This window comes from Pelecanus crispus, chromosome 1 (assembly GCF_030463565.1).
Source record: "Pelecanus crispus isolate bPelCri1 chromosome 1, bPelCri1.pri, whole genome shotgun sequence".
Classification (NCBI taxonomy): Eukaryota; Metazoa; Chordata; class Aves; order Pelecaniformes; family Pelecanidae; genus Pelecanus; species Pelecanus crispus.
This window is the reverse complement of record NC_134643.1, coordinates 139,197,606-139,222,627: the sequence shown is the minus strand read 5'-3', so window position 1 is coordinate 139,222,627 and position 25,022 is coordinate 139,197,606. Positions and strand designations below refer to the sequence as shown.

General features: G+C 39.8%; 1 protein-coding gene across 2 annotated transcripts in view; it reads right to left on the bottom strand.

The window, feature by feature from the left end:
• Positions 1-25,022, bottom strand: part of SH3KBP1 (SH3 domain containing kinase binding protein 1) — a 208,124-nt gene that overhangs the window by 31,850 nt on the left and 151,252 nt on the right. The window contains exons 8-9 of one of the 2 annotated variants that reach the window (XM_075709586.1): positions 4,395-4,496; positions 363-414 (exon numbers count right to left, since the gene is read on the bottom strand). In XM_075709586.1, coding sequence (XP_075565701.1) covers positions 363-414; positions 4,395-4,496 — 154 coding nt within the window. Of the gene's footprint in view, positions 1-362; positions 415-4,385; positions 4,497-25,022 lie in introns of both variants that reach the window. The other variant, XM_075709582.1, reaches the window with a different exon arrangement.

The window sequence follows — 25,022 nt, the reverse complement described above, 5'->3', positions numbered from 1 at the left end:
TAGATTCCAACATATTGGGTCTACGCTGCAAAGACATGCACACAATCAACTTCAGTCAAGGAACAGAACTGGAGAACTTTTAAGAACTGCAGTATCATGCTCGTTCCAAATTAACGTGTTTAAGGGGCAAAATACATTATTTTAAAATGGTGCAGACGGTTGCCTGCAATACATTTAAAAAGCACATCATAGTCTTTCAGGGTTATCATCTTTTTGCAATTTGATTCTGACTTATTAGTTGTTGTCTAGACACCTCCTGCTTATCAGTTTTGATACAGATGAATTCTATATAAATTTGAATATACTTAATAGACTGAGATGTGCTCACTGACACGTGCTGTACAAAATCAGCTGCACCTTACCTGATCCTTGTTTGATGACAGGAGCTGATGGAGGTGGTGGTTTCTTCGGTCTCTAAAATTTAATAACAGAAGAAAACAGATTGCTTCAAAATGCCTGTAAATCTCATTCATACAAAGGGTGGAGTTAAACATACATTGCTTAACATTAATAATTACAAGACTTGAGACTACAGATCTGTCACAAATTTCCCCTGAAACAACTTCATTAAAAAGAATTTGAAGAGAGAAAATAGCATTGACAAATAAAATGTAGTTTTTCTACTTTTGCAATTGAAATGTCCTGTTGAGGGGAAAAAAAGTCCAGTTTACGTGCCTTAACATTAGAGAAATACATGACCTTTGGTTTACTGAAGAAATCCATTTATTAAAAATTTAATCTTGTAAACATTCCAACACATTTTGGAAAAAAACCCACCAAAAAACCAGCTCGATATGGCAAAACCTGAAGGGTGCTTTTTCAGACTAATAAATGGGGCAAAAACGCAGAATACAGGAGATGCTGCAAAGGTTACATTTTATTCACTCACTGTGACTCTTTTACAGCTGCAATTGTGCAAAACAAGTCGTCAGTGGTTTAGACGTTTGGCAAAATGAAATAAACTATTCCAACCAATCTGTACTTTTTACTTTTACCTTCTCCGTTATGACCATTTTCCTAATAGATCTGTAATGGTATTGCTGAGAAACATGACCAACAAATCAGCGCCAGAACTGTTTCTCTTCACCTGCACGCTAGGTGAGGAGTGCCTTTCCTTCCATGATGATGTGTGTGTATGAGCACACACCACACTGGCATTCACCATATATATCTTGGAATGAACAGAAAAACAAATGGAGCACCATGCCAGATCAAATGACATACTTTAACTCTCACTCTTAAAAAAAAAACAAAAACAAAATTGAGAATAAAGCCTAAGTAAAAATTAATAGTTGTTTTCTTCATATGTTCATCCTTTTTTCTGAGAAGGACCTTATTTCCTTTGCTACAGACTGATCACAATCACTGTCACTACATTGTTGGCTATGCAACACTGTATATCGTTTTGTGGAACTATGTATAATTATGATGGTGTTTCCAGATACGCATAGCTTTGCCAAACTTCAACCAACCATTTATGTTGACATTTTCTACCAAAGTCATGTTGATTTTCTTCCCCCTATTATTTCCTATGTATCTGTCAAATGGCTCACCTACTTGCAAGAAAGATTAATTGTTTTGCTCACTTGCAGTAATTAGTTCAGCCTCTGCCCTAGGACTCTCAAGTCTTAGTCTGAATGTTGACAGGAAGGAGGTTTTCTGTGAAGCCTGAGCCCTTGCCACTCACCCTTCCTGGGGGATCTCTCAAATCTAGCAAATGTATTCATCTCTGGAGAAAAAAATAAATGCCAGTTTGCACAGACTGAGTAAGCCTAACAGCTTAAATCTCTGAAGTTGCCATTGTGCAAGCCTCAGGTTTCTCCTACCATCTTATCCTAACCACATCACCTCCTGTCATCAACCTGAGAAAGCTGTGGCCAAGAACTCAGAAGCTGGGAATGATCTTCTCTAGTCTGGCTGCCGTGGGCCATTGTCCATGAACAGTGAGCCCCTTACACTCTCACAGACACTTCTGCGAGAATTTAGGCAACATGGCTCAAGTTTTAAATGCAGAAAAGTGCAGAAAAATGTGAAAAGGAAAGAAGACAGGGACAATGAATGTCTTGTGATAGCAATTGGGGGTTTGGTTGATAACGGCTGCAGAGGGAAATAGTTGGTGCTGAGGATTCAACAGCACAATATACACATTTGGGGTTTTACTCGGGAGTGGTGTGAGCTGAGCCTGATCCTATTGACTGTCCATACATCAGCAGTTGGAATATATGAGGTGCACTCCTTTAGCACATCTTTTGGCTTCGTTCTCATCTGAAAGGAGTCTAGTTCATGTCCCCTGAGACCTGTCTTCGAGGTAAACCAAAGCACAGCAAGTGTAGATGGATGAAGGATTCACTACAAATCCCACTCCTGATAAACTAAAACACTAATGTAGATAAACACAAAGGAGAAAGGATCCTATGGTTCATTAAACAAAGGGGCTTCAACTGGAAGCTGATGAGGGAAATACATTGCTCCAAAAATGCAGACGAAGATCAGAAAGGAGGCAGTGTGAAGGAGCCTTAAGACTGCTGAGGGAAACGTGGAGAAGCAAGGAGGAATTACAAGGCTCTGTGTGTGGATGAGATAACCGAGAAGGTGATGGAGAGAGTCTAGAAGTGAAGCCAACAGAAAGGAAACCAGGATTGGTTGGACAGGAAGAGAACAAAACTACAGAGCAGGGACAAAGAGTGAGAGAGGAAAATAAGCTGGATAAAGAAATTTGGTGTAAGGATAGAAAGTAAATCCAGATGGTGATTTAGACTCAGGTAGTGAGCTCAGGGGAAAATCCTGTAAGTGAGACCACCTGAGCGGTGGAGACTGGGACTAGGCAGTGAATAGAAAAGGCCTGGGACAAATAGCCATGTGTGGGAAAGAATCAGGATTGGAAAATTGGGGACTGAACAAGGAGACGGGAAAAGATCCCAAGCTTTTGTTCAACAAGCAGAACTACTGCAACAAATACTTTCAGACCATGGGATGGAATCCAGGGTTTCTGGATCACATCAGAAAAGACCTGACAAAACCACTGGAAAAGTATCAGTTTCCTTCCCTTTTATCACTGATTCAAGCAAAGACAGACAGTCTATAGTCCTACCAGCTACTTACTCATGTGGTCAGATCTGTGCTATTTTAAAAATTAATAACATTTTATTCTCCACATTTACAGCAAACCTAGCTGCAATTTCTAAGTGTCTGAATGTTTAATTTAATCTACAAGTTATATTCATTGTACTCTAAAGAAAAATATTAAAGATGTATAATTTATAAGTTCAAAAAGACTGAATAAGTTTCACCACAAAAAATGGATAAGAATAAAGATTTTTTTTCTTCTATAATAGGCTCACTATGTCTTAAGGTTTATGATTTCTGCCTCTTCTGGAAATCACCTTCTTTTATTACAAGGCCTAAAGCCAGGATATCCACTCTGCTATGGAATTGCATTTTCATCTCGCACACTTTTTGCTGCTCTTTCTACCTTCATTTTTAATAATTATCATGTTAGCTTTTGTGAGTTGTTTAATAGCTGCTTTATTAAGCTCTCCAATTTATTTAATTTTTGCCTCCGGCATCCGATTTTATTGCCAAAGATTGAAGCCGAGTGTCAGTGAGTCTTGGTTTTATCACAGAAGGCTTACACTGTCACCATGAAATACTCATCAAAAGCCTGACTGCAAGCTCGTAATATCCCACTGATGACTGAAAAGGTTCCTAAAAATGGAATGGGCTTTTGGCGGAAGTAATCCATTACTTCCTTCCAGGAAGCTGCAGGATTTCTAAATATTGTTTGGCAAATAATAATGCCAATAATAAATAGAAGCTGAAAAAGCTTCTGCATAGATTTTATACCTTTTTTTTTTTTTAATAATTCTGAGAGAGGTAAAGAAACATGCCTTTGAGATACCAAAAGCTCCCTGTTGTCTTTCAAATCTCACAGTTAAAATTTCACCCTTTTCATTCTGAAAGAGTGCTTCACTGCTGTCAATCAGCATGCAGGTGGTACGCTAACGTTTCATATTCCACCACAAAGACAATGGAGAAAAGTTAACAACTCTGGTCATCATTGCATCACCTGACTCAGCAAATTACCCTGGGACCTCCAGTTCCTCCCTCTCTCTCAAACTGAGGACGCAGGATGGAGGGCTTTCAGAGCAACGTAGTGGAGGTGGACTGACCGGATGGGCCAATCAAACCCTTCAAAGAAACTCCATAATATGACTTTGAGTGCCACACGTTCTCTTCATGGATGCTTTGTAATCCAGGAATTTGTTTTCTTTAACTTTTTTTATTCTTAAGTTAGAACTAAAACTTTGTCAAAATTACATATCTGAAAGAGAATTCCTTTCAACTCCACTTTCATTCTGTATTCTAAAGCAAAAATGAAAGAATACATTGCTTACCTCTTTTTCAAAATCAGAAGGAAGAAGTTTGACAAAGTTGTCTGGAAACACACCTCGTCTGCCATTGAGTTCTCCTTCCCACCAACCCACATCAATGCAATCCTACAAAATAGTAAAATAAAATGAAAAGCACAATGTGCTTGCGCGCTGAACAGATTTGTGTGCTGAAGTGCTCTTTTGCATAATGTCCTGCCTTTTTGCTAGAACATGACAATTTACTGGAGTGCTAGGTTAACAGGGTAATCTGCCAGATAAAAACTTCAGTAATCACCCCCCATTACATTATCACATGGAGCAGCTAGGAAAGAACAATAAACATGCTTTAACAGCTCAAGAGCTTGTCTGTGTCTCAAGCAAAACACTATTTCACCATTTGATCTATTAAACCAGTAAGCATTTTGAACTTGTCTGATACTACTTCTCTCTGACTTCATTTTCCAGAAAGACAATTAATTAAACATCATATATCCCAGGAGGTAAAAAGCTCCTTTATTTCCCATACTTTCAAGAAAAGCTAGACACATTAGAATTACTTCTGAGATTATTAAATTTCATCACAGTCCAATTAAGAAGGCGTTATACACCTGATCAATATCAAGCATCACTTTTTTCTGCATTTTTGAGCAGCACAATGCAGTGTGTGTAGCAAAACAATGTACAGCTAAATGCTCGCAATAAGTGAACTACTATATCAGTGAGTCTAAATGATGAAAAAAATAGTACAGCTATTTTGGTAATGAATAATAATAGTAACAGAAGCCACAACCATTTTAGAGAAGGTTAAAATTGTTCCTGGATGGTAAGCTCCAGATTTACTTATTTTCGTGTTTGCTAAAGAGAACACTTCTAGTTGAGATTTTCCACATTCTTCTTCTCGGAAAGCTGTAGCTGAACCAATTCAAGCTGTTTTTCCCACAGTTATGGGAAAGTCACCCATCATATACTCAGTCTTAAAATCCTTTCAGCCAGTTTTAGCAGTTGCTGAGACCGACCTTTCTATCCTCTTGAGCAGTGGCCCTAGATCTTCATGTGGCTCAGAGCCATGCAATAAATATTACACACCTGAGACGTGAGGGAAAGGGAAATCCCACAAACAGTGCATGGGTTGGACATGACAAAAACTCACCAGGGATTCCCCCATTCTATGACAGCCAGGGCTGAACAGCGGTTTTTTTTTTGGTTTTTACAGCTTGGATGCCACATCATCTAACAACATCAGCCTTAAGCAATCACTGCGGCATCACTGCTTCCACAGCTACAGATCTGGACTGCCCAAACCATCTGTACCTGCCAGGTATATCCAGCTGTCCTGGTAGCAAAGCCACACTGGAACTCTTCAAGAGTTCAACACGATGGATGTTCCTATTCTAACACTTCTAATCCAACCCTGTGGAAACTCTCCCAGATCTAATGAAGTACTTTTGCTTTTCAGAAAATCACATTTCACCACTGTTCAGAAAAGATCAGCTGAATTTTAGCAGCTGCATTCTCTGAATACTTGGTGGTACTGATGTAGGTCTAACAGTTCTAGCGTGGGGCATGGTCACTGTTCCAGGTCATCCTGCGCTAAGGACTCTCCATCACTCACTGCTGCAGAAACTGAGTGGTCCTTTTCCTGCAAAGACTTTATCTGGGCCGTGGAAAAAAGCATGATAATACACAAAGCTGGCTCATTACAATCACCTGTCTCTTCTTGCTTTTCAGTAAAGTGAGAGAGAGTGAAAAAGCTGTGCATCTGGAACACCACAATACAGGGACAAGCAAGAACAGAGGGGTATGGCTATAAGAAAAGTAGGCAAGAGCGGGCAGGTAGTTTAGGAAAAAGGGAGGGAAACAACACGCACTAAACACAGGTTTTCACAGAGAACAAAGCTAAAAAAATTGGACAGATGCAAATGAAACAGGCCAAAAACTACAAGCTTCATATATGCTATGAGGCAACATCCCTCCAGAAACAGCACTGGATCAAGGGGTCCAGGATGTTAACACATTCTTGTGGTGTGAGAAAATAGCTTTAAAAACACCGAGTGGAAGTGCATGTCTTAACACTGTTTATCTACGCAATTTGGTTGTGGTCATACCTGTTGTGCAGTACATGTAAAAGCTCTAGGGTTAAAAATGTCACACGCTCAAATCAGCCACTGTTGTAGCCATGTGTATAGGGGAACAGAATGTTAAATATTCATTAAAAGACAGGTCTGAATTTTTTTTGAGGTGAGTATCCAAAATGAGCAAAGACTTTAAAATACAGCCACTCTGATCTTCATTTCATCCTCTGCCTAGGCAAAATCATAGCACGCCCTCACAACTTAGACAAGTTTTGAAGATAAATGCTTACAAAGCATGCACACACTATAGAAGTACCGAGGGGAAAAAGTAAGAGAAAATGAGTATTTCTTTGTCTAGAAGAAGTAATCAGTAGTTTAAATAGGGGAGAGGAACCACTAAAAAAACCTGAATGTGAATGGGCAATAAAAGATTGCATGATAATATATGCATGCAAAATGGCCCTATCATTGTTATATTTCCATGAAATCATTTGTTTCAGCTGCTACAGAGATGACAGAAGAATGCAAGTTAACTTAATGAGGTGTATTTAATACCAAGAAAAGTCTTAAAAATATTGTTCACAATGTGCTTGTTGGTATTTTTCTGTAAGTTATAATGCATAAACTTTGGATGATATTTGAGAGAAAACAGACTAGCATTAAAGAAGATCATTGCATTTATGTTTTGAGGTGTTTTTAAGTCATTTTTCTGTTCTAGGCTTTTTATTTAGCTTACTTAGTCCACCTCGCCTCCTGAGATAGAGTATGTGCTAACTAAATACTAAATAATAATACTAAATACTAATACATTAACCAGCTAAATAGCCTGGTTTCTTGCATCATGTCTGTTTTGGGTGTGGGTTTTTTTTTTTTTTTTCCCCCTTCATATCTCAGTATTTTACTCTGATGTAATGTGTTCCTGATCTACAAATGCAGACACTGAACAATCATTCTTTTTCAGGTTGTTTTCTCTCATGCTCAATCTGTGTTTTTCTCCCTTTTCTTTAGCAGGGTGGCCTTCACCAAGGACACTTATCTTTTCTAGATCTTCCCGGGAGTTATCCAGGTTGTATTTTCCAGTTCTTTAGACTCTCAAGCCTTTGTTAGCGCAGAAGGCTGATCCTCGGCTAGCTGATGGTTTCCAAATATCCGCTGAGGGAATACAGGGCTCCACGAAGGATGGAGATAATCAGCTAGTCGTGCATGGCATGGGCAGGCACTGTGCAGGATTTTACTCTTACCGCAGAGCAAGCACCCTTCGTTCCTGATGTGAAGGCGCCCTCCCACTTGGCTCTATCTGCTTGCGCAGCCTAGTAATCAGTGCACTCAACTGTTCTATCACATGGTGTGTTTTATAATGCCCTCCACTCCCTACACTGCTAATCTGAAATTGCCAAAACATTTATGACCCAATTTAGATTTTGAAAAATATTAAGAATAATTCAAGCTTCCAGAGATTAAAAGCTTATGCTTCAACTGATAGCACAGCTTAGTGCTAGCTAATAATCCTGACTAAACAACACACAACATCACACATATTCTTTTTAGGTCGAATGCTTTTTTATGCTCTTAGGAAACACAAATTTTACTCCTGCTTCTTCATTTTATTAACCCTCATGAATTTTGTGTTCAATGCTTTTTTTAAAGCTCACTTGTTTTCATGAAGATGCTGTTTGTGTTACACGTTCCTTAATCCCAAACAGCTGCAGGGCTGCTTTTTTCTCCTCTCCTGCTTGTCGCTCAGGCTTATGCAGCCAATCACCACGCAGGATTTTCACACAGTAAATAAATCTTTAGGCAGTTTCTCGCTAATTTTCTCACTTGCTTTATTTGCCAGAGGAGGCTTCTGTGTCACTGAGCCAAAGGACAGAAAGAGATCCCAAAAATTTAGTGCTACAGATGAGATCTGGTGAAGAACCTCAGTGGTGGTGCCCTCCTGCTACCCACAACTGCAGGCTCGCTGTGCCTCAGCAACCTCTGGAAGCCCATGTCCGATGCTGGCAGCAGGTACATCATCGTCACAAGACAGACCACCACGCAAGGATACCTGAGTTACAGCTGTCCAAGCTGCCTCAAGTGCTAATAAATGACATAGCTATGAAGTGCAATCAAAGCAATGTGATTAAAACCTTGTGGCTGCCTGTGAACACTGAACAAAAGCTACTCTGATACCTCTAGATCCCAATCAGCCATGCGATCCTAATCAGGGTCTTTTTTTAATATATCTTCACTAGTTCAAGGTTGGCAAAATGGCTGTGATTTCAAAATGCAGATTTTATACAAAAGCTGTCAAGCTATTACAATCCAGTATCAATATTCCAAAATTTATTAACAAACCAAATGGCGCTCTGCTTTATGTCACGTTATCTTGCCAGACTCATAAAAATGTAAACAGACAAAAATCAGATGCTGAAATATCACAAAAGTTCTATGAAAAAAATGTATTCCAATTACTAAAAATGCATCTTAGTTTAGGAAAAAAAAGGAAAACAAAAGATTTACAAAGCTGAAAAGTAAGACATGGCAAAAAAAGTAGAAATTGTGTTTAACAGATACTAGAATTCATGTCATTTAGGTGGTAGCTGGGCCGACATTTAGCTACTGTAAAAATCAGCTCCTACCAAAGCTTAACTCAGAGACCATACTCAGGTACTCATTGCAGTGACAGTGCAATCAAATACCTTAGAGAAATCCACTGCTGGTTCACATTGCCAAGCCTCTTTTCATTATTCAGGCAGAGGCAGATTCATGAAATAGAGAAAACAACAATCTAGAGGGAAATTTTAGCATTTTCTCATTGCAACACACATCTTGCTTTTATCCTCATTTCCAGAATTAGTTTTGTTCCAAAATCTTGTCTCTGATGAATTGAATTCAAATTACTTTTTAGAGAACAAAGTAAAGGGAGGGAGGAGAGGCAAAATGAAAGAAGGATTGAAAAGCTCTTCTATGGCAGAATCAACATCCATTCTAATTCCAAGCTCAGCAGATCCCAAATAACTGATAATAAACTCAATGCATTGGATTTATTAGCAACATTCATTCTGTGGTAAGCATTAGGGTAAAGAATTGGACAAAACATAGTGATGACAAAGACAGGGGTGTTGAGGAATTTTTGAGGAGGAATTTTTAAACTTTATAAGAAATAAATATTACACAAAATATAAGGTACTAAAATGTCAACCTGAGCTAGAATTCTTAAGTAAGCCAGAAAAATATTCTAAGAGGAAAGGGTAAATGTGGGAGAAATGGCAACTACCAGAAAACCAGAATTCAACCAGCTTTTGTCAACATGTCGCCAACAATTTTAAGGTGAACTAAAAACCACCAGTCCTCTTCTTGACACAAAGAATAAGAGGGGAAAATATCCTTCATGCAATTAGAAGTGAGACAAGCAAGCTGTGAAGAAAATTGTAAGAAGGAATCATCTGAAGAAAACAGACTTTTTTTTTGCAGAAGGGAATATTAAAACAACAGAAAAGAAGAAAACAAAATACAGCCCCCAAACCAACAATAAGATAAGAAAGGTAAGAACACAGCTCCACTATGAAACTTATGTCTGTGGTGACTAAAAAAGTAGGGGGGCTGGGGGGGAGCGAGAGAGAGATACATAACCAGGGAGACCAGACAAAAGCTGTGCAAAGATATTTTAACATACAAGCAAAGCAAGTTTCCATTTGGAGTGCCAGATTTTTCATACTGTTACTGAATGTAAGTGAAATATAGTGAAATACGTAAGTAGAGTTGACAGCATAAGGTTATGACTTAGTCTCCTTTTAGCAACTGCAGTGATCCTGTAGCCACTCTCCTATGGGCTAAGAAAAGCCATAAACCACTGGAGTCATGCTTCCTCCTCTTCTGGGTGCAAGAATCACGACATTGCGTGGTCTCTTACGCACACAGTATCCTATAGTAACAGTTCCGCTTAGCAGCGAAACTACTGCTCTTGTATCAGAACAAGCACCGTGCTGTTCCTTCCCTCAGTGCTCTCAATCCAACCGTAAAAAAGCAGAAGCCAGTGGAGATTGAACAAAAAGCCCCAGCATAAGGCACCTTATATTACGTAGTCTTACGAATACTCCACTCACTGCACAGAAGCAGCTGTACCTAGACAGACGCTACCGACGAGACGCTAGCCCTAGCCATCGGCCCAACCCAGGAGTACAGCTGGCTGCAAGACTAGAACAGAAACTTCTTCAGTCAAACATGATCGCTGGTTTTCTTTGGTGGTAAAAGAGATGACAGCGGAGGTTGGTAAGGCAGAGCTGTCAGTCCCCCACTAACTTGATTTTTGCTTTACTAGCTGACACCACACTCAAGACCAGAAAATTAAAAGACCTAAGTTCATACCTGGCAGGTTACACATCTCTCTCATGCCGAGCTGTGTCCCAGCTATGAGCCTGACGGTGATAGATTGGCCTGGCATGCAAACATGACTGAACTCTCCCTCCTGGAAATGCTCACAGCTTCACAGCCTCTCCCTCTGCTCCAAGTGGGCAGGAGTTTCATATATCCCAAAGACAGAGAGGTTTTTATTTTATATAAAGCCCTCTCTCTTAAAAAACAGGCTTAGTGTATTGGGCTTGTGTGGCAAGGTTTTGGTAGTGGGGGCAGGGCTACAGGGGTGGCTTCTGTGAGAAGCTGCTAGAAGCTTCCCCTATTCCCCTATGTCCGACAGAGCCAATGCCAGCCAGCTACAAGATGGACCCACCGCTGGCCAAGGCCAAGCCCATCAGCAACAGTGGTAGCACCTCTGGGATAACATATTTAAGAAGGAAAAAAAAAAAGAAAAAACCCCAAACAAAACACCAGGACACAAACTGCAGCTGGAGAGAGGAGTGAGAATACATGAGAGGAATGACCCTGCAGACACCGGGTCTGCAGTGGTAGCGCCTCTGGGATAACGTATTTAAGAAGGGGGGAAAAAAATGCCTGCACAACTGCAGCCAGAGAGAGGAGTGAGAATATGTGAGAGGAACGACCCTGCAGACACCGGGTCAGTGAAGAAGGAGGGCAGGAGGTGCTCCAGGCGCTGGAGCAGAGATTCCCCTGCAGCCCCTGGTGCAGCCCCTGGTGAGGCAGCTGTGCCCCTGCACCCATGGAGGCCCCTGGGGGAGCAGAGATCCACCTGCACCCGGGGAGGGCCCCACGCCGGAGCAGGGGGATGTGCCCGAAGGAGGCTGTGACCCCGTGGGAAGTCCACGCTGGAGCAGGCTCCTGGCAGGACCTGTGGAGAGAGGAGCCCAGGCTGGAGCAGGTTTGCTGGCAGGGCTTGTGACCCCGCGGGGGACCCACGCTGGAGCAGTCTGCTCCTGAAGGGCTGCACCCCGTGGGAGGGACCCACGCTGGGGCAGTTCGGGAAGAACTGCAGCCCGTGGGAAGGACCCACGTTGGAGATGTTCATGGAGGACTGTGTCCCGTGGGAGGGACCCCACGCTGGAGCAGGGGAAGAGTGTGAGGAGTCTTCCCCTTGAGGAGGAAGGAGCGGCAGAGACAACGTGTGATGAACTGACCCCAACCCCCATTCCCCATCCCCCTGAGCTGCTCGGGGGGAGGAGGGAGAGAAAATCGGGAGTGAAGTTGAGCCCGGGAAGAAGGGAGGGGTGGGGGGGAAGATGTTTTAAGATTTGGTTTTATTTCTCATTAACCTACTCTGATTTGATTTGTAATAAATTAAATTAATTTCCCCAAGTCGAGTCTATTTTGCCCATGACAGTAATTGGTGAGTGATCTCTCCCTGTCCTTATCTCAACCCATGAGCCTTTCGTTATATTTTCTCTGCCCTGTCCAGCTGGGGAGGGGAGTGATAGAGCAGCTTTGGTGGGCACCTGGTGTCCAGCCAGGGTCAGCCCACCACACTTAGTTATTACAGACGGGCTTATTTCTAGCCCATGCTGCTACTATACTTGCACTCAGGCCCAAGCCAGAAGAAAAGATCATGGAGGCGACCAACACTTTCTCTGAAAATGGGAAGCAGCACTTCTGGTTGTGAACATGTTTATAATAAAAACTCATGATGCGGATTTTTTTCATTATTTTGCTAGGGGTCAATAAAGCATACAAGAGTACTATAATTTAAATGTCAGACATGTGCCAAACTATGTTTTCTTCCAATTACTATGCTTTATTTTACTTTTTTCCTTTTTGTTTTGTTTTGTTTTTTTTTTTTCCCCTTCAAGCCACTTACAGGAGAGTTAGTGTGTGCTAAGGGACTGTTCTTATTCATTTAAATAAAAACCAGTACCTACTTGGCTCTCTGTTCCGTTGTAATTATAATTTTCTCTTGCCTTTGTTCAGAAGTCCACGAGGCTTGTATCCAGATCACCGCTGAAGCCAGCTGCAAATGCTTGGAGATTGTTCTCCCCGGCATCAGCAGCCGTCTGATACTGTGAATCTACCAACAGCTGAGCAGCTTCTGCAGCTCTACCAAAATACATGGAAACCTGACAGAGTCTGAGCAAGGCTGGCAGGGGCTGCCTAAATAACCTGGTCAGCCACTCCATGAAGTACAGCGCTGTCACAGCTGGCAGCACACGAGGAGCATAATAAAGGCTTGCAAGAGATGCAGAAACAGTTCTACTGCCTAGCAGGTATCCACTGCTTCAGCCACACTTTCCATTTTTTAGGGGCAAGGATGTTTCCTGCCTTTTCCTCCAAAGCAATCAGGTCTTCAAGGCAGCACCCGCTTTCTCGTCTCTTGCTACTTTTGGAAAGATTGACCATTTCAGGGAGTGCCATGGCCCCAAGTTCACCCCTCCCCCCCCCGAACTTATCTTCCGAGCCTCCCCTAGCAAAGGGGAAAGCTTTTGTTGGTAAAAGCAAATGAGAGGTCTTTCCTATTCCCCAAGGTCCCAAAACAAAGTAACAAGCTATGTATTCATTTTCTCTCCAATGCATGACTATAACTGCAGCTGTGTAAACCCTTGAAGAAATAAATCTGGAAAAGGACAATCTTTTCATCTGTAAATAGGACTTCTGTTTTTCTGAGGTAGCAGATCACTGTGCAGGCTGGGCCTCTAAATGTGCTGCTGCTTTTTAATACTACTAAAATATGAAGCCATGGCTTAGACATCAATACATAACTGCTCAGTTTTCAGCTTTTCTGACTGAAGTTTTTGATACAGAAGCATTTCATAATACAGATTTCATCATTAGAGCTAGAATAGAAAGCAATGCCAAGAACAAGAACAAGCAGGTCCTCAGAAAAGGTAGGTGCAAAGCATGTACTGTGGTATGCATACTTTTGGAGTGCTTAAGTCAGTTTTCTGATCATGCGAGTAGATGTACTCCATCATTTATGGAGATCTTCTAAAAAAACTGTCCTATGAAAAGTATCTTCTTAATTTGAGATTTATAGATTACTAAGCTTAAAATAAACAATTGGCAAGCTAAATTTACAAAGTAAAAATTCACACTATTCAGAGTACTGAGAGACACTATAACAGTGCAGGGTTTGAAAAAGTGAAAATTTCGTGGTAGCAGACCACAGTTTCACACAAATCTCCACTAGAATACATTGTTCCTTGCATAATTAAAAAAAAAAACAAACCAGCAGCTGGCAGTTGTATTCGTCAAATGTTTGTTTTCCTTCTGCCCTTGTAAAGTTGGTTCTCATCAAGAAGAACGTCGAGCTGGTAAAATCGTATTATTCCAAAAGCCATGAATACCTCTTACACTAGCACTGAGAGCTTTCGTGGGTCAGCTGCGCTACGCTTGCAGCCGTACATTATGTTATTACTACTCTCATTGTAAGCATCTCTCTAGCAGTCTTTCTACAACTGATAGCCAAATGCATAATTGAAAGAAAAACAAACCATCTTTAATGTGAACGAATGTGCCTATAGCACTTTTCAAGACACCATCCATACCCGCAGAGATATATGTAACTTATCAAGGCTCTTGAATTTGAGGATTAAAGGCCTCATCGAAAGACAAATCTGAAGGACAAGCGCTCTGCCATTCAGAGCACCCATGCAGAGCACCCGTGAGGCAGCGTTGCTGCCTGCCTCCGGGCTCGACTGCAGCGCTGGGGCCAAGAGGTCCCAACACTCAGAAACGCTGGAGAAGGCCACAGGATGGGCTCTGTGATTTTTGAAGTTGATGTGTGACATCACTGGGCAAAACCAATAATGTGCAGGGAAATCTCTACTATTTTTTTTAACCCTGTTAATGAATATATAAAATGTGTAAATATATGGGGAAAATTTTCAGTGAAAACAAGTGTCAAAGATCAGCATTGTTTTGGTAACTTTGAAATGAACTAAGCAAGACCTGACCCCACACCACATCAGATCTTCATTAATACAACCTTGTTATTGGGGGGAAACAACAAAATCATGTTAAAGCTGGGTGAAAAAAGCAGCGTAATAATATTCAAGAATGTTTCTTTAAAATTTCTTACAACATTCAGTATCATGATGCTGAAACCAAGAGGTATCATTCTCAAAATCCAATTTCATTTTAAAAGTCAGAAAATAATTTATTTTGGAGTCTTCATAAATTCTCATAAAACTTGGTAAAATACCTATGAATGAAGGAAAGCATCTCTCCAGAGGCTTACATTACACCCACCTTGTGCTACCTAAGACTGTATTCAAAACAATCAAGCTTTGTTACTTATTAAGCTCAGTTACTGGGATTGACACCTTACAGTATAGTGCAAAATTTCTTAAATACTTTTGAAGAAAAGGGATATGATTTAAAGCATCTGGTTAGTAATCAAGTACTCCTCAGCAGAAACATCATTTTAAAACCCAGCAATAAGGCAAGAATGAATCTCTCAACAACTACCTAATCCAAGATCATTTAGATAAAAGAGACAGTCCGATAGACAATAAATTGGTTATCTGAGGCAGTCCTGGAGAACATCCATTTTCCCTTTACATACACTTTCTTGCAAATACTCATAGATTACGAAATACTGGAAGAAAAGTATGAGAGGAAACCTCCCAGTCTGGCTCTGTTTGGCCCCTTACCCAGGGATTTATCCTGCTCAGGTCATCAGCCTATGTCCCAAAAGCCCCAAATCCTGCACGGAACCTTCCCAGCTCCTGTCAGCTCTTGTGCCCAAGCCACAGGGAACCTTACATCTGTTAATGCCAGTTGCATCTTCTAAAGCTTAAGAAGTCAGACAGGTAAATTTTTCTTTACCCATAAGTTCCAAGGCTCTACTGAGAATTTACCATGTCAACATGGTATGGAAAGAAATGCGAGAGACCATCAGAAATTAGACATTATTTCAGCTGTGGTTACATTACTCTTTCCAAACATTGTTTTTTACTGGAAGGCACAAGAAGAAGATACCTCTCCAGAAGACACAATCTGTTTAAGAATTGGCCCAAGTTACTTGGCCCTGCAAAAAAGAAACCAGCTCAGAATAATGAATGACCTGCCATACCCAGGATGTTACAAGTAGAGGATCTAGCAGGCCAGATATATTTTGTCTGTTAAATCTATTTCAGGCTATATCTGACCTTTTGACTTTAAACTCTGTGAGTAAATAGTTTAATCAGTAATGAAGCTGATATGCTTTGATGAAATATTTGTACAAACAGGAAAAATTACATTGCTCATTGAACAAAACAATCTCTTCTGGCGATTCACTTCACTTGCAATGTTCAGTCAGCAGAATATCATGGAGAAATAAATATGTTCCACGTCATAAAACCCCAGCACTCCAATACTCAAATTAAAACTAAATTAGCCAACACAAACATGAAAGGTGGTGCTAGTACCAAATTTACGCCTCTGATGAGCCAAGATATAATATTTATTATATTATTATATATTATATTATATTAATATTTAATAATTACATTTTAAATTTAGAAATATTATAAAAACACAGAACAAAACATTTGAAAGATTATTTAATGCTATTACTATTTACATCACAGACATCTTAGGACCAGGGTCCTAATTACAATTACTAATTACTTGGCGCTATATGTGCATTTTTACTTTCCCTTTAAATAGCTCTCCCTACCCTGAAAAGGCTGGACTTCAGATAATACCATCAAACCAGCAGGTGAACCCAACATTCAGGATAAAAGAAAGGATGAAGCTAAGCAGTGAGTCTAAAGCCCACATTGTGAGCAATAATCACAGTTTTCCAGACACCTCAGCTTTTCAGTGATAGCTTTTGTAAGCACAGGGCAGAAAAGAAATGTCTTTCCTTTTTTATCTTAAAATATGTCACCTTTTCAGATTAGCTTGGCAGTATTAATACTTACAAATAAACCTAACTCTTTTCAAATGATGCAAATCTTGAAGCATTGCATGCACTTCACCTACATAGCTTGGCATGAACTTCCATTTGTCAAAATTCAAATTTGGGACTTCCCAGGAACAACAGAATCCCTTCCTCTGAAGGCAATGCTGTAGCACTGCAATCAGCGGTAACAAGAACAGGAAAAGAGAAGTTCAGTGCATACTTAAAAGAAAAAAATTTATAAATATACTAACAAGAGGAACGTTCAAGTGCTGGCTGCTCCCCTCTCCCCTGTACTAATCTCAGGCTTCACAGTTTATTTAAATGCTCAGCTCAAAGATTAGTGTTTCAGTAATGTTTCTAAAGATAGCAGTGAAATGGAAGCTGCACCTGGTACCTTATTAAACATATTGTCAGGCTTTATCTCTACACAGACCTTACTTAATGCCACATTGCTAATTAGAGCAGCCAAGAAATGCTGCAAGATATGAGTAAGTGTTAAAAAATTATGTAGAAACATTTATGAGTCTTGGTCAAGAACAAGGTTCAGGCAAGAAGAAAAATAAGAGGACAATTACTCACAGTTTGTTTTCCCTATAACTACTGAGTATAACAAATCATTTTAGAAAATGAACATATTTATTTATTTGAACATCAGTGTCCCCATAAGTTTTATATAATTGCTTTCTATCACTCATATGAGGAAACACTCATGCTTCTATGCAATGATACAAGTTGTACCCCATGCACTTGCCACACACATTAGCAGCGTGTCAAGGGTAGCTGTCAGGGTCTCGTTCTGCAGGACCTACTCCAGGTACCATCCTGCACAGCACCACGGCTTGAAATCCAGGAAAAATCCCAACCTCCTTACTCCCATTAGGTCAAAACCTTCAGAGGAAAGTTTCAGGTCAGGGAAAAGTTACCCTACTGCTAAGCCAGGCTCTTGGCAGGCTGCTGACCGCAGGGGCAATCCCGTTCCTTGTATCACCCTTTCCTACTCGCACCCCTGCATGTCCTGTGGCCAAGGCTGCCAGGTGCAAGGCAAGAGGGAAGGAGCAGAACCACCCCTTTCAGCAGCCACCTACCACCAATCATGTAAAATGCACCCTCAGCACGCACACTTCGCAAAATAATTTCTTGTATGCAATCAGCAGCTTTGGTACGAGCAGGCTTCCCAATCAACCAAGTAGGCAGGACATGTTGTGGGGAAAACTGGTGCTGAGCACAGCACAGGGGGCAAGGAGCACAGAAAGCAGATTAGGTATGGCTATTAGGTCTGGCCAAAGATGTGTTGAATAATTCATGGTTATCTCAGGAGAGAAAAGGGCACGCACCAAGACCCTTTATGGTATTGCTCTCTCTGAGGGCAACACCTATTTATTTCCAAAGGCAAGCAGTAAGTGCCTTTATTGGTCGCATGCTATTCTTTAAAGACAAAACATCGTAAAAGCTTTCTTAAAGCTGGACATTATTTTATGTTTACTTACTGTATTGTCACAGGAGTTACAAATGCTCAAAATATCTTGTATTAAAACCCCAAGTAGGGGCATCTGCATGACCAAATATTTATTGTCAATACAAATCCACTGTGTTGCTATGACAGAAAGCCATTTTTATGTTTTATTAAACCAGATCAGGTATTTTCCCCTGCATAATGTGAATTTTTTGTATTGTTATATTAGTAAACTCATTTCTGAAAATGAGATAAAAGCTTTTAGCTGTCAATCAGGGAAAAGCAAAATTACCTGAATGACTGTCATGAAATATGACTAACTTCTTCCCTTCTTTTGAAGACAACCTTAAGCTAGCATACTTCTGCTTTGAAAATTTCTGTTTTCTTGGCCAATTAGCTTTATTTTTAATGACCTCAAATATCACTCTTTTTTTTTTTAACCGATAGAGTGGAAAATACTGAAAATTTCATCTTAATATGGAAAAATGAGTGATACTATCTACCTATTTGCTCATACTGAAATAAAACCTGAAAGTCTTCTAATTCCTCCACATATTTCTATAACCAAGGGTTGTAAAACACGTATATGCTGTTTGCAATTAAAAGGGTACAGAAAAAATCAGCAATGAAAAAAACCCCTTAGAAACAAATGCAGGAACAGACAGGTTTCTACCCTAGTGACACCACAACCTAGTGAAATGTTTAATTAAGTATCAGCTAGCATCCTCCTCTATCGCACCGTCCAGTTCCTGCTCCTTCCCCTGCTCATGGCCTCAACTCACTGGCAAGACTCTTGTACATAGCACTTACTAATTTCATCCCTTTAGGAGCCTCCTGCATCCGTTAGAGCAGCTGTTTTCCTTCACAACCCTACTCAGCCGAGTTCTCCTTGGCAATCGCTCAGCTAAAGAAGTGCTCTGGACAATTACCTCCTGCACCAGGATGAACATTTAAAGATGTTGTAAGAGAGAAAACTGGGAGAATTGTTTTGGTGAAAGGGCCATACTCGGGTAACTGTCTATAAATAGTGAAGGTGAAATTAAGTGCCTAACAAATACCTTAAGAATTGGAAAATATTAAGCCTTCTGCCTAAGAACAGATTCCATACTCTGACACGGACAAACGCACAGAGCAGTCATTGCAACAGTGAAAACGTGACTTTATGAAAGAGACCGTCAAGACGGAATCTCATTTCATTGTTTCCTTATACCCTTCTACTCGCCTGTACTTACTTGTCTGTCTTACCACTTGATTGTGTGGTCTTCGGGGCAGGGACACACTAAATGTACACCATTTTGAACCACACAACTTGCAAATCCCACAGCAAAGTAAATTATTAACAATAACACCAAAAGCAAATACTATCTTTGCAAAACCTTGTTGCCGTTATGCTTATTTTTAGAAAGTAGGTTTATGCCTCTTTTCTCCCCAACACAAATTTAAGCACTACAGATTGGATTGTCATTAAATATCTAGACATTTGTCATGTAAGCCTTTCACTAGTGACAGGCATTAACCTGTTGTGTCTTTCATGATACCAATGTACCAACTTTTCCAGTACTATTTGAAAAGCATCAGTAAGATTTTGGGAGGCTGTACGTTACTGTTGCTTTCTTTTTCACCTCATTAACCCTTCAGACAGTTTTGATGAATCCACAAGGAGGCTGGACACTCTCCGTGCAACTTGCCTCCTCATGAAAGCTGCTTTGCAGAATCAGAAAGGACCGCCTATTGTGTTCATCCATCCCTTCAGTGCAACATGTTCCTACCACTAATGCCACATATTCAGCTGTTAGCCTGCAGCAGGAGAAGAAAGGCTTTGCAATCCAGGTAGGTGGAGGCTGAGGGACTACCAGGTCAGATACACAGAGCAAGGCACGAGATTATTATTTCAGCTAATATATTGATACCTATTAATTTCAGTATCTTGTAAATTCAGAATTAGCAGAATTGCCACTGATACTGCCCTCCACTAGTCCTCCTCCGATAATAAGAGTTCAGGTGAGGATACCCTTTCTATTACTGTCAGCTTTTCAAATTTGCAATGATTGTTGAAGTAGTTAATTTTATTTATCCAGACCATTTTCATTCCTGGGAACAAAGTGGTCTTTACTGCCTAGACCTCAGGTAGATTGGTGCAGTGCAATGAAATCTTTCACACTCTTGCAAGTAAAACTGCTTTCAAATGAGTGCACAGCTGCCAGTGTGTGCTTGATGTATTTGCTTTGAAATTATTTAGCTATTACTATCGATTCCTCACATGGATAATTTTCTGTATGCCAGTGAAATCTCCAGAATCGTATGCATTTTGTCAGAATTTATTAGAGCTACTAAGAAATTTGTAGCATTTGCATAAAGTCTTTATTAACACTGGAAAGTAGCCTACAGTAGCTATGTCCAAAAGTGCTGGAATGAAAAATCCTAAAAGATTTTCAAGATGACAGTTGAAAACGTCCCATGAATCTTCTGTTGTTTAAAAGTGCCTCTATTTATTACAAATACAATCTCCAAAATCAATAGTTGAGCATGATAAAACACCTTTTTGCCACTCTCCTTCAGCCACACAGTGCAGTCACTACCAGTGTTCTTGTCCTTACCCAAACGCTGTCAGGAACATTTTGAAGACACTAAAAAAGTTACCTAAGGAACACAAATGTTTAACATTACAAAGAATAACCTACAGGGTCAATCTCATGGCCTCTTGCCATTCATATCATTTCTGTTTATGAACGTATCTTACCATCAAATTGCACAACAATCACCTTACCTTTCCAAATAAAATTACTGTATTTTGCTTTTTGTTCTCTTTCTTCCAAAGTTGTATTTTTCTTAGACCCCTTTTTGCAAAGCAAAGCTACCAGATGTAGTGTTTTATTGCCTTGAAGATGAAGTTCTTACCTTCCTTTACAATTCTGAGCAGTATTTTCTGGTCTTTTATCTTTGAGTATTTTGCATGAAGGAATTAAAGGACTACCATGTGTCCACCTAATTTCCAGTAATGAATAAATAACACTTTTTCTAAGTATCTACATGGGTATTTGCTTCACTGGGGAAAAGGAGGAGAAAAAAACCTTTTCCAGAAATTTTTGGAATACATTTATGTGAAGTTAGTTTCTGCTTTTCTTCTAGTCTTTTAGGTAAATTTTAACCTACGAGAAAACAACTGTTACTACCATATGTTTGGACTCTATCTCATCATGTATCTTTTCCATGATTTAGGCCTGTGCAGTTCATCAAAAAATGAGTCAATATGCTGTTTAATTGGCAATTATTTTTGGCTATTAGTCTTGCATAGTGCCATCCTTCCCCTTGTATCTCCCAAAATACATGCTGTTCTGACCAGTAAATGATCAGCCTCTACTGACTCACTTCAGTGTTTAAATAAAACTTATCAGCACATTCTCCAAATGACTAGGGAAGTCACTTGTGATTCAGCAAATCCGTTCAAAGTATTCTTTGGCTGTTTCATAAAAAAACCCTCAGATTCAAATTCCCTTATCATAGAGGCCTGTAGGAAAGCTCTGATCAGCTTCTGATTCAAGATCTCAACATCCATCAAAACAGAGTGAGAACTTGAAACAGATTCTGCAAAGGCCATGACAAAAAAAATATTGGTTTGTTCTTTGTATTAGGTAGATATCTGATGATATTGACAAAGGACTTTTATAAGAATTTAGCTGGAAAAAAGAGAAATCTGATATAATCTTGTCCCTTTTATCTGCAGGGGCACTGTTAAAATAGTGGGTTTGAATTCTGCATTTACTGATACCACTCCTTTGTAATAATTTCCACAAAATAAAGTTTTAGCATGTTAAGATGAATACCACACTAACAGCTTCCTTACACATATATTCTTAGATGTGCGTGCACAAATACACAGGCTCTCCTAGTAACTTACCATTCAGCTCATTTAAGTCATTCCCCTTCCTCTTAGCACCTATCAAGTGCTATCTCATCTTCATGCTTTTAAGATTCTTGTAATGCATTTTACATTACTTTCAGAGATTTCTCTCCCATTCTTGTGTCACTTGCTCCTTATTACTTCAGCCACTTCCACACATTCTCACCAATGCCGCTGTTTTCAATTAAATGCAAATTCAGTCCGAGTTAAAATTACGAGTCTTCAACATTCCTATAGATCTGACTGTGTGAAAATAGATTAGCCTAGTGAGGGACTTTTCATACTGAGAATTCATATAACTTTCTAGTTTTAGTGATTTCAACAAAATACATTATTTTATGATAATGCATCTGTGGATGTAGGAAGTACTACAACACCCATCAATTTCTTTAAAAGTAACAATCTTCTCTTTTTGGGTCTAGGTAATTCGGAAGAATAAATTTTGTCTAATGCTCTCCAGCACAGAAAGCAAACTCTGCAAAACAATTTCTTGCAAATAGATTAAAACTCTGTAATCTGACAGCAAAGCAAAACCATGGTAATAGTTTCTGAAGTACTCCATACGTTTCTATTTAATGCCTCTTAGTCAGCATGGATCACTAACTAGTTATGGAAAGGACTCTCATGGGGATTTGAATTCCAGGTAAAAGGCAACTCTCTAGCAGAAGCCATTAGTGGGCAGAAAGGTGAGGCTGACTTTGTTATTGATGACTAAAAGAAAAATTACAACAGACAGAAGATTTGGTCTAAAATGAAGTTACTCTATTAGATGGTAGAGCATGGAGGAGACCCCACTCTTTTCAGAACTCTACAGCAAGGACCCTTACTCCACATCACTTGAATTTTATTTTTTAAACTATGTGTTAAAAATAGATTAAAAAAACACTACAAGTTTAACTGCAATGAGGTCTGCAAACCACAAAAGCATCTGCAAAGTGTCTGCTTGTTAAGCACTGTTTCTTCAGTATCTCAGATTGGTTCAGACACAGCGTAAAAAAGCATCCACAAAGAACCAAGCCTTTTTGCATTGAGATCCCCCACTCTTTAGAGGCATGGGTTTATGTAATTGTTCCTAGACATGTGACATACCACAGAAAAAAAAAGAAAATTGAATAAAATGTCTGCAGTGGCTTGATACCATGAGGCTGGAGAGTAGGACAGGGCGACATATTAGAGAATACACTGACAAGCTTCTCACTGCATTGTTGGGAAAACTGATGAATTCAGTCAAATCATCAGCTCGGTTATTATAAAAGACAAATATCCTTCCATTGTGCGAGCAGAGGCAACAGGAAGAAGAAAATGGGAAAAAGCAAGCAAATGAAATCTCATATTGAAACCTCGGTAAAGTAATTGTCTCTTTATCTATGTATACTGAAGAACACAGCTCCACCTGGAGACCAGCCATCTCGGAGAGTTAGATCAACCTGGTCAATAAAGCATGAAGTGGACAGGAACAACGTCTTAAAAGCCATTTCCATGATCAGAGACACTGTTAAATACTCACACAAGAACATTCTAAATCAGGCAAAGCCAAACACTTTTCAAGACAAGCGAAACAAAAACATAGAATCATAGAATCGTTTAGGTTGGAAAAGACCTTTAAGATCATCCAGTCCAACCATTAACCTACACTACCAAGTCCACTCTAAACCAATCAAGGGTAGACTAGATTAAACCATGTCCCAATGTGCCACATCTACCTGTTTTTTGAACACCTCCAGGGATGGGGACTCCACCACCTCTCTGGGCAGCCTGTTCCAATGCTTGACCACCCTTTCCGTAAAGAAATTTTTCCTAATTTCCAACCTAAACCTCCCCTGGTGCAGCTTGAGACCATTTCCTCTCGTCCTATCACTAACTACGTGGGAGAAGAGACCAACACCCACCTCACTACAACCTCCTTTCAGGTAGTTGTAGAGAGCGATAAGGTCTCCCCTCAGCCTCCTCCTCTCCAGGCTAAGCAACCCCAGTTCCCTCAGCCGCTCCTCATAAGGCCTGTGCTCCAGACCCTTCACCAGCTTTGTTGCCCTTCTCTGGACACGCTCCAGCACCTCAATGTCTTTCTTGTAGTGAGGGGCCCAAAACTGGACACAGTATTCCAAGTTTTTGAGGGCAAGTCATTAAAGGATTTTGAGGGCAAGTCATTAAAGGATAATGACTGTACATTTAATGTACACAATTTATTTTTTAAATTTGCAGTTTCTCTTCCTACCAAATGTCTGATTATTTTTCCTCAGTTACATGATATTCTTCAGGACAAAGATGTCCTCTAGGATTGCAAATGGCTTAGCATATAGCAAACACTGTCCCAGATGTACTTCCCAAGGTTTTTGGGTTGTTCCACCCAGGTGCCAAATTGCTCAGTCAAGTAACAATTTCTTATGAAACTTATCAATTATAGAATTCATTCTTTTACTTTCATATAAGCACAAACAACAACAGTGCTATTATGCACATCATTATAATTCATCTTCATCATGCAAAATCCACAGCCTTTTCTAGTTTGTATCTTTTTTTCACCAAATACCTATGTCCAGCAGTCAAAAACATTTAAACAAAGTGTAAAATTTTTAATCAAGAGCAGGAAATTAAGTGCACCTAAAGTATAATTCATTCTTTGCAACATGGTGCACAGCTCTTCCAAAAGAAAACCGTTTACTCACCATCTTACTGTATAGTTTTTGGAGATTTAGTATAAATCCTAGCACTGTTTTTTTCATTTCTAATCTTGAATCATTTTAAGTAATCTTAAAGAAAAGAACACAGATCTAAAATTATTTAATTTAATTTCTGTCTTATCAACTTTTTCTGCTTTACCATAGTGTTAAGGGTGGCTACATTGTAAGTGTTGGTTCATTAAGGTAATTTAGGCACATTATCTCCATCTAACCCAAAAAATCAAATTCACAATTCCTACAAGAAAGATAACTCACACACCTAACAAGAGATGTTCAAAGCTGATGCTTTCTTGAGTCTTCCAGTTTATTCTCTAGGCTTTTATGTTGTTACA